The sequence below is a fragment of the Staurois parvus genome, unplaced genomic scaffold (assembly GCF_062004578.1).
Source record: "Staurois parvus isolate SC_StPar_1 unplaced genomic scaffold, SC_StPar_1.0 ptg001733l, whole genome shotgun sequence".
In the NCBI taxonomy this organism is placed as follows: Eukaryota; Metazoa; Chordata; class Amphibia; order Anura; family Ranidae; genus Staurois; species Staurois parvus.
In genome coordinates, this window is record NW_028319529.1 from 936842 (window position 1) to 947676 (window position 10835).

At 41.1% G+C, this 10835-nt stretch overlaps 1 protein-coding gene across 1 annotated transcript; it reads left to right on the forward strand.

The window, feature by feature from the left end:
• The first annotated feature begins 5858 nt into the window (after positions 1–5858).
• LOC149434570 (olfactory receptor 2D3-like) lies at positions 5859–6851 on the forward strand. The gene has a single exon (XM_089663629.1). The coding sequence runs from the start codon at positions 5859–5861 to the stop codon at positions 6777–6779; it is 921 nt and encodes a 306-aa protein (XP_089519755.1). The 3' UTR covers positions 6780–6851.
• Positions 6852–10835: the final 3984 nt, after the last annotated feature.

Sequence of the window (10835 nt, forward strand, 5' to 3'; positions counted from 1 at the left end):
TTAGTATCCTTCCGGATATGCTTGCAAATCCCGATTGGCAGCCCACAAATTCTGCAGCACCTGTATTTACCCCATTCACTGCCTAACCCGGAATTCAGGTGGAAACAGCAAATTTAACTACTCCCCTTGATTTTTTGGAGATTTTTTTCATGGAAGATCTGTATGCATTGATTTTGGATCAAAGCAATTTATATGCACAATTTATCACCACCAACCCAACTTCAAACCTTGCCAGACCATTCGCATGGAAAACCCATTACGGTTTCCGAATTTACATTTTGTTTGTTCCTAACCCTCAACATGGGCATTACTAAAAAAAATGAATTGCAGTTGTATTGGTCCACAGACTCAATTCATCATATGCCCATGTTCTCTGCTGCCATGGCCAGGCATAGATATGAGAGTATAATGTGTTTTATGCATTTCAATGACAATACACTCTTTTGTCCTTGGGGAGACCCTGAATTTGACTAGCTCCACAAAATTCGGACCCTCGTAAATCACCTTAACCAAAAATTTGCAGATGTCTATACTCCCCAGCAACACATCTGCGTTGACGAGTCTCTCATTAAATTTTCTGGCCACCTTGCATTCAAACAATTTCTCCCCAGCAAGTGTGCCAGATATGGGGTCAAGATGTATAAGACCTGTCAGAAGGCAACAGGCCATACATAAAAGTTTTGGATTTACGAGGGGAAAAAAGTCATGTGGAGCCCCCCGGATGCCCAGACTACATGGGGAGTATTGGCAAGATAGTCTGGGACTTGTGTCATCCTTTTTCCATATGGGATACCAATTATACGTGGACAAGTTTTATTCAAGCGTGCCACTATTTAGACATTTGTACAATCTTGGAATTGGTGCAAGTGGCACTGCGTGACCTAATGTGTGCCCACCATTAGAAGTGGGTGGATGCAGGTGGTATATTCTAATGGTGGGCATACTACACACTTTTTCTGGCAGAGATTTCTTCTCTTTTTTTCATTCAGCCCACAGGCTGCATACAAAAAAAAAAGAACATAGCATATATACCCAACAAGGAGCAGCAACGTAACTTTGAGCTTACTATATATTTTTTATAGCCGAAAGTATAAAATAGTTTTTCTTCCAAATGTTAGGTCTTTTTTTGTTTATAGCGTGAAAAATAAAGAGCGCACAGGTGATCAAATACCATTGAAAGAAGCTCTATTTGTGGAAAAAAAAGGACGTAACTTTTGTTTGGGTTCAGCATTGCATGACTGTGCAATTATCAATTGAAATAGCACAGCACCGAATAGCAAAAAGAGGCCTGGTCATTAAGGGGGGTAAATCCTCAGGATGGCAAGTGGTTAAACATGTCCAGGAAAAAAAATCAAAAAAAAAAATCAAATTTTGTAATAAATTTAGGCCAAAAAGGTATTCTGCTCCATGTCTTTGCTAAAAAAAATACCAATATGTGTAGCGGTAAAGTGAGTATTCCGACTCGTGAAGATATGTATCCCCTGAAGCAGCTGCGCATGTTTCGGTTTCAGGCCAAAGAAGCCGATCTCCGACCTTAGCGCAGAGCTGCCACAGTTTACCCCTTACAGGCTGCAAACCGCTGAAGATGATCCCGTGGATCACTATGGATTGCAAGGTCAGTTAACCCCGTATAGGTTGAACTTATATGGGGATAACTGATCTTGCAAACTGTCAGGAATGGATTCACCACTGGTGGTGGGACTCACCTGCCATGTGGGCTGCAGTACCAGGGCTGGCCAGTGGGTGCTCTCAGCAGCCAGAAGCTCACTCCTACAATCAAGCCATCACCTGAGGCTGATTGCAGGAGGTGTATTTAAGGTATGGCCAGGCCTGCAGTCAGTGCCTTGGTGTATTGTTCCCTTGAGCCCCTGTACCTGCATCCTGTCTGCTTCATGCCTGATCCTGACTTTGCTTTGATTCTGACTCTGCACGAACTCTGCCTGTACCGACCTCGGCTATTCCTGACCACTCTTCCGCCTGCTCCTTGTACCTTGTCTGCCCGTTTGCTACCGACCTGGCCTGCCTGACTACATTTGGTGTTGTACATATTATTATCTGTTGGAGGTTTAGTTTGTTTGCACTGTGTTTATGTTTAGCCTTGCACTGCGTTTATGTATTGTTTAGCCTTTAATAAATTGTAGTATTTTATACTATACCTATAGTCTGCGTTTCCCTGTGTCGGTCCACACATCTCTGGTCATACCCGGATCCCTGACACAACCCATAGTGATCCATGGGATCAGCTTCAGTGGTTTGCAGCCTGTAAGGGGTTAACTGTGGCAGCTCTGTGCTAAAGTCGGAGCTCGGCAATAGACTTCTTCAGCCTGAAACTGGCACATGCGCAGTTGCTTCAGGGGATACATATCTTCACGAGTCCGGGATACTCATTTTACCGCTACACCGGGGGCAGCTGTCACTTTGCCGGGAATCCGGGATCACCCTAATAACTGGCCAAGACCTTCACAGAGCTCAGAAGCACTGCGGGCATCCTGCTCCTGCACCCCCTGTGATGGTGCGGCCCGTCCCCCCCTTACCCCCCTAGGGATGCCACTGCCATGGGGACAGCAATGGGGTCAATGCGCTCACAGACATTTGGTCCAGAAAGCATGGGAAAAGACATTATATTTCCTTCACAACTTACTGGGTAAATTTGCTCACTGCTAGGAGGGATGCAGGATGCAGCACAAACCACATCCTGAAACCTGGAGATGTGACAGATCAGAAGCTTCTATCCCCTACTTCTTGATAGCCTTTTCTGGTGAATCATCGCCAAATGACCAGTAGCCCCTAAGTGACCAAGCGGTTATGTATTTGCTAGGAAACCTTTATGCTCTCTGACTATGACAATACATCCAAGCAAAAAAGGAATACCTACTGCCCAGCAAATTGATTTTTCTGCCTTCAGTCTTATTAAAAAAAGGCACTTTTCCTGATGAAATCTGCTTTAATTCTTCCTTAGAAAATCCATCCTAGCAAAAAAGGGAGTACACTGTCCATCAACGTCTGTCATTTTTTTTAACTTCCATATAAAATATGCCTCTATCTATTTTTGAAATAGCAACTTATCATAAATGATTAAAAGTTGTGTTGCAAATCTTCATAGGTTTTCTGTCTTCAGTCTCAGAAAGAAAGACACTGTATTTATATTTCCAGATTAAGTCTGCTTGATCTCTCCCTCTGAAATTGCATCCTAGTAAAAAGGAGTATATACTCTCTAAAAAAAATGTCAAATTTTCCTATCTACTGTCTTACAAATGAAATATGCCTGCTCTCTTTCTTTAAAGTAATGGTCCTATCAAAAAACCTGTGCCGCAAATGTGCATTGTTTCTGCCTTTAGTCTCAGAAAAAGACACATTTTTATTTCTAGATAGAATTTGCCTGCTCATTTCTTCTGATATACTGTAGCTGTCTATGAACACAATTAAAGCTGTGCGGAAAATCTGTTCAATTTTTCTGCCTTAAATCTGGGAAAAAACGCTGTAATCTTATATTTTCCAGATCTCTTACTCTGAAATTGCATTCTACCAAAAACAAAAGCGTATACTTCCCAGCAAATCTGTACAATGTTTCTGTATGCAGTCTCAAAAAAAAAAAAAAAACATTATTTTTTTTTTGTTTCATGCTGAAACCTGCCTAGTCTTTTCATCTTCCTTTGCAGCCTAATAAAAATGCTTACATGATGTTAAGTGTGTCCCTGCTATATTCCAGGCTCCTGGCTCTGATAAAATAAATTGTATTTTTTTTAAGTAAAAACTGTCTCATCTCCTCCTCTAACATAGCAGCCTGGCAAAAACTGTGTATATAATGTGCAGTGATTCCATACAACACTTCTGGTTTAGGTATTTTATCTAAAAAACTATTAACTGTCATTTCTTGATAAAAAAAAGTTACACATTTCACCCTCTTGTTGTCCAAAAAAGCATACTTACATACTCTACAACCATTGTGACATATGACTGGCTATGGGCTCAACAACATACAGTAACATTCTAATTTTTTTTTTTGCATAGCAACTGCTTCATCTCTGAAATGTGGGTATGTGGTTTTGAGGTGTTTTGTTACACTCTGTTATTATGTATTCTTTATTAATTAGTATTAACATAGCACCAACAATTTACATACATATATTGTACATTTGCATCAGTCCTTAATTCTTGAGGGGTGTACAATCTAAGGTCCCTAAATTACATCCATACATATACATACCAGGGACAATTTAGACAGGAGCCAATTAACCTAGCAGCATGTCTTTGGAGTCTGGGAGGAAACCCATGCAGGCACAGTGAGAACATGCAAACTCCAGGCAGGTGGTGCCATGGTTGGGATTTGAACCAACGCCCCTAGTACTGCCAGGCGGAAGTGCTAACCATTTAGCCACTGTGCTGCCCCTCCTTCTCAATGTACAATGTATGGTGTACAACATTTCATTTGTACAGTATTACATTTTATACACCATACAGTGTGGTACTGAAAAGAATATCACGCCTTATGTTATGAAAGTAGTTTTTCCACAGTTTTGTAGTTGGCAAGAAGTTGATGGCTTTAGCTCTTTTTTACAAGTATATACCCATTGATAGATTTTAGATCTATTATCTCTGATCCTTCCACCACTCAATTCTGGCCTATTAATGCCGCACAAAAAAATCTGTTGTCTTGGCAAAAAATACCTAATAAAGATTTTTTTTTTATTGCAAACCAATCATATTGCATTGCTGTTACTGTAAGTAAGCCAACGAATAATTTAAAAATAAACAAAATGATTAAACATGCAATTCATGTGCTGCCAGAATAGGGTGTCACCGACAGGGCTGCCGTTAGAAACCACAGGCCCCACACAGCCAACCTGACAGTTTCCCCTCTCCCCCACCCCAAAAAAAACAAAGTTTACTATGCTTCAGTTATGAACAAACACATTGAGTGACTGGTACAGATCACTCATTGTATTCATTTAGGAAAGGAAGGGGCTGGTAAATGTGACATATTTACCGGACCCTCCCCCCACGTTCCATCCTGAAGGATCCAGTTGTGTGCTTGCTGCTGCCAATGGGAAGGAGTGGAGGGAAGTCAGCAGCACTGCAGGGGTGGGGGCACACAGAGAGTCCTGGGCAGCAGGGGGAAATGTATGATGAAAAGGGAGGGTGATGGGGGGAAATTACTGGAATCGATCCTCTGTATGGCTCTTTCTGCAGGCACTGAAAACCAGTGGGAGGAAGAGGAGAATAAGCCAGCTTTCGGCTGCTGCAAAGAGCACCACACAGGGGATCAGTTCCAGTAATTGTCCCTCCACAGTGCCTGGGACCCTTGATGTTCCTGATCCCCGTAAAGGAGGACTGGTGGTACCCCCTTATCCACAGCCCTGGTCACCAATGCAGACACATCAGTGGGAAGGATCTATTGAGTGTCCTTTAATCCCCCTACAGCAGCATTAAAGCCATTCAGGACTTAGCCAGTCTAACATTGTGAACATGCTTGCAGGAGGGGGATGAAGAAATCACCACATCAGTATGCTAGCTGAGAGATCCTGAGATTAGGATATCTACTCAGACGTATATTTTATATTGGATTGTTACCAGGGAGGTCTAAATATTTAAGAAAATAGTGTACATAGAATTAAAGGTTAATCCTGCTTTATTCTGACAAGCTTCATATTGTTGGATTTCATATTTATCTGTTTTATCTATTAAATAGGTTTATAATTTCTTTAATTGTATATGCTTCAAATCCCTGAAAAAGGAACATTTTCAATATATTCAATATCAGTTTTATCAAATTTTTTGCTTCCATGTTCTTTACTTTAAATGTGATGATCTTATATAAGCCAAAAATATTCCTTGATCACAGTTTTGAAAATTTTAAGATGCTCACTGGAAACAAAAGCACTGTCTCAGAATTTATTCTTCTTGGATTGTCTGTGGACCCTTTAGTACAAATTCTGCTGTTTTCCATTTTCCTGCTAGTCTACATGACCACACTGGCCGGGAATTTACTTCTGATAGTCGCTGTGAGGACTGACAAACATTTGCACACCTCAATGTACACCTTTTTGTCTAGTTTGTCTTTCTTAGACATCTTCTACACTTCCACTGTTGTACCAAAGATGCTGTCTAACTTTCTTTCTCTAAAAAAGAGTATTTCATTTGCTGGCTGTATTATACAGTTTTACTTTTTTCTGGTTTTGGGAGAAACGGAATGCATCCTTCTGGCCCTGATGGCCTATGACCGTTATGTTGCCATCTGCAACCCTCTACACTACAATATGATCATGAACACAATGGTTTGTACGCGGATGATCATCATGGCATGGTTGACTGGCTGCATAATTTCATCTATTGATACATATTTTACATTTAGCTTAACATATTGTGGCCCCAACACTATCAACCACTTTTTCTGTGAGGGTCCTTTACTAATGCAGCTTTCTTGCAGTGATCTCTCAGCAGTCAACATCTTAAAACTGGTTGGCACGACCATCTCGCTTTTCCTCCCACTTTCACTAATTCTCATGTCGTACCTTCGAATCATAATCACGATCACGACAATTCACTTGGGAAAGAACAAAGCATTTTCAACATGTGTTTCCCATCTTATGGTTGTGGCCATTTTCTATGGGACAGCTATGTTCATGTACATTAGACCTGAAAATTCAGTCCCACAGGATGTAGACAAAATGGTGGCAGTATTTTACACAATGATAACTCCCATGCTGAACCCTTTAATCTATAGCCTAAGAAATAAAGATGTTCATAAAGCCATGAGAAAGCTGGTAGGAGCTAAGTAAGGTGTTATAACTCAAGGAGAGAAGATCAATTCAACTGAGAGACATGGAATTTGCAGATATCAATTTGCTTGTTTGTCTTTATAAAATTTTAATTTGTCTAAAAATCTCAGAAAACATGCATTGGACACCTAAGCATTTTATGCATGTAAACCAGTGACCCAAAAAACATGAAATATGATGTTTTTCTATTTATAACCAAATACATTTCTTAACACCATGGAATTGGTTCTTACTGTGCAAAACCGTACGTCATTGAGACTTTCTCTTTTACTTCTTTGAGGACTGATGGGAGATCACTTGGGCACCACATCCCCAATTAACAGATTATCAATGTATCTCTACCCATTCCAGAGCTGCTATGGTTGCTACGGGTGAGAGATCAGCATTTTCCACTGATATTAGCAGGATCTGAAGCAGGACAGTCACTAATCCCAGCCATTGTTGGACAACTGGATGACTCTTGTAGTCCACATGAATACAGCAGTCTACCGTGGTTGTTATGGGCAACTGCCTTGCATGTTGCCACAAGGAAATCCAAGACGAGAAACCCCACTTGTAGCTCTTCCCTCTTGAGAGCTGCTGAATTTGGGTTCCCCTATTTCTTGCACAGCCAGGCAACACACATTTTCCAACTTCCATTCAGAGTCAGTAGCCGGTCCATGGGCTTGTTTTTGTTGTTTTATTTGTGGTAAACACCTTGGTTGGGGTCTAGGGGTATATGGGGCGCCCAACTTGACTTTAAACAATAACTCTGAGGACAAACTTACTAACTTCTGTACAAAAAGTATGGATCCTGGACTTTCTATTTCCTCCGTAGTGGCTTCTGTATCTTGCGGATCAGTAACACAGTTTCTGTAAGGGGCACTCATTTATACTTCATAGCAAATATGATTTATTACTATTGATTACTATTGATTACTACAGGCCCATCATCTTCTGTGGTATGGGGAAGGAAATGACACCCAATAACTAGATTTTAGGAGACCACCAGTCAGTATCCCTATGTCTGAATAAAGACCCTTGCTAATGAGCATTATGCATGTGTAGATGCGTAAAGTTGGCGTCAGTTTGAGATGCTTCTGAGATATTTCATTGACAGGTGTATTTCACCTACATTTAACCTGCTTTAAGCCAATAGGCTACAGAATTGATCCATGTATTCTGACAGCGGAGGAGTTCAGCTGACTATTCTGCTGTCAGAATACATTGACACAATGGGAGGATTTGGATCAGTTTTTTTTTTTGTTTTTTTTTTACATTTTTTTTTTAATTTAATAAAAAGGCAGTTTCCATATCAACCACTTTCTGGCCACCCTATAGCAGATTTACTGCCATTCTGTGTAAAGTCACGTGTATATATACAGTTGCAAGAAAAAGTATGTGAACCCTTTGGGATTATGTGGAGTTTTGCATGAATTGGGCATAAAATGTGCTCTGAATGTCATCTAAGTCACAACAATAGAAGGACACAGTCTGCTGAACATAATACTACACAAACATTAGATGTTGCCATGGTTTAATTGCACATAACATGTAAACATTCACAGTGCAGGGAGGAAAAAGTATGTGAACCTTTGGACTTAATAACTGGTTGACCCTCCTTTGGCAGCAATAACCTCAACCAAACGTTTCCTGTGGTTGCAGATCAGACCTGCACAACGATCTGGAGTCATTTTGGACCACTCCTCTTCACAAAACTGTTTCAGTGTAGCAATATTCTTGGGATGTCTGGTGTGAATCGCTCTCTTAAGGTCATGCCACAGCATTTCAATCGGGTTGGGGTCAGGACTCTGACTGGGCCACTCCAGAAGGCGTATTCTGTGCTGTTGCAGCCATTGTTTTGTTGAATTACTTGTCTGCTTTGGGTCATTGTCCTGTTGCATCACCCATCCTCTGCGGAGCTTCAGTTGGCGGACAGATGGTCGTACGTTTTCCTGCAAAATGTCTTGATAAACTCAGGAATTCATTTTCCCATCAATGACAACAATACGTCCAGGCCCTGAGGCAGCAAAGCAGCCCCAAACCATGATGCTCCCTCCGCCATGTTTCACAGTGGGGATGAGGTTTTGATGTTGGTGTGCTGTGCCTTTTTTTCTCCACACATAGTGTTGTGTGTTCTTCCCAAACAACTCAATCTTGGTTTCATCTGTCCACAGTATATTTTGCCAGTAGTGCTGTGGAACATCCAGGTGCTCTTTTGCAAACTTCAAATGTGCTGCAATATTCTTTTTGGACAGCAATGGCTTCCTCCAAGGTGTCCTCCCATGTACTCCATTCTTGTTTAATGTTTTCCTTATTGTAGATGTGTCAACAAAAATGTTAGCATGTGCCAGAGATTTCTGTAGGTCTTTAGCTGACACTCTGGGATTCTTCTTTACCTCATGCAGCATTCTGCACTGTGCTCTTGCAGTCATTTTTACAGGATGACCATGCCTAGGGAGAGTAGCAACAGTGCTAAACTTTCTCCATTTGTAGACAGTCTGTCTTACCGTGGACACATGAACATCAAGGCTTTTGGAGATACTTTTGTAACCCTTTCCAGCTTCATGCAAGTCAACAATTCTTGATCGTAGGTCTTCTGAGAGCTGTTTTCTGCGAGGCATGGTTCACATAAGACAGTGCTTCTTGAAACCAGTAAACCCAAAACAGGTGTGTGTTTGTTAAGGGCAGGACAGCTGTCGGCAACACATCCAATATCATCACAGTGATTGGAGTCAAGGTTGGCTCAGTCCTGGCTCCAATTAGCTCTGGGAGAAGTCATTAAGCTAGGGCCTCACATACTTTTTCCTCCCTGCACTGTGAATGTTTACATGTTATGTGCAATTAAACCATGGCAACATCTAATGTTTGTGTAGTATTATGTTCAGCGGACTGTATTCCTCTATTGTTGTGACTTAGATGACGATCAGAGCACATTTTATGCCCAATTCATGCAAAACTCCACGTAATTCCAAGGGGTTCACATACCTTTTCTTGCAACTGTACGTCATTTTTTACTTCCTGGTGATTTGTCTCAGCAGAAGCTGATAAACAGGTGCCGGCCAATGGATGAGCACTGGCACCTGTTTATTGGTGAGGAGAGTGACAGGACACAGCTCTTCCTATGTAAACAAGCAAGAGCTGTGTCCTGTCAGTGGCGATCTGCTAGATTTTCTTTCCCTGCAAAGTAGGGAATAAAATCTAGCAGATTGCTTAGTAAAAATACATTACTGTGTACACAAAACACTGGCTGGGCACACAGTTAACCTGTTTATCACCCTAGATGTTTAACTCCTTCCTAGCCAGTTTCAGTATTGCAGTGACAGTGTATATTTACAGCACTGATCACTGTATTAGTGTCACTGGTTCCCACAAAGTGTTGCAGACTGACGCCATTACCAGTATTAATAAAAAAACAATTCCAGTATATATACAGCACACAGTTAACCCTTTGATTACCCCAGATGTTAACCCCTTCCTGCCCAGTGCCATTAGTAGAGTGTCAGTGCTTTTTATTAGCATTGATCACTGTATTAGTGTCATTGGGATGTCAGTGGCAGTTAGTTCCCCCCAGAGTAAGAATGCTCACCGAAGTCCCACTATAAGTCGGTGATTACCGCCATTACTAGTATAAATTTAATTCCAGTATACAGGTGAAACTCGAAAAATTAGAATATCGTTCAAAAGTTAATTTATTTCAGTAATGCAATTTAAAAGGTGAAACTAATATATGAAATAGACTCATTACATGCAAAGCAAGATAGTTCAAGCCATGATTTGTCATCATTGTGATGATTATGGCTTACAGCTCATGAAAACCCCAAATCCACAATCTCAGAAAATGAGAATATTGTGAAAAGGTGCAATATTCTCGGCTCAAAGTGTCCCACTCGAATCAGCTAATTAAGCCATAACACTTGCAAAGGGTTCCTGAGCCTTTAAATGGTCTCTCAGTCTGGTTCAGTAGGAATCACAATCATGGGAAAGACTGCTGACCTGACAGTTGTGCAGAAAACCATCATTGACACCCTCCATAAGGAGGGAAAGCCTCAAAAGGTAATTGCAAAAGAAGTTGGA

Coding starts and splice junctions, on each gene's coding strand:
- LOC149434570 (XM_089663629.1), top strand. CDS start 5,859: ATGCTCACTGGAAACAAAAGCACTGTCTCAGAATTTATTCTTCTTGGA.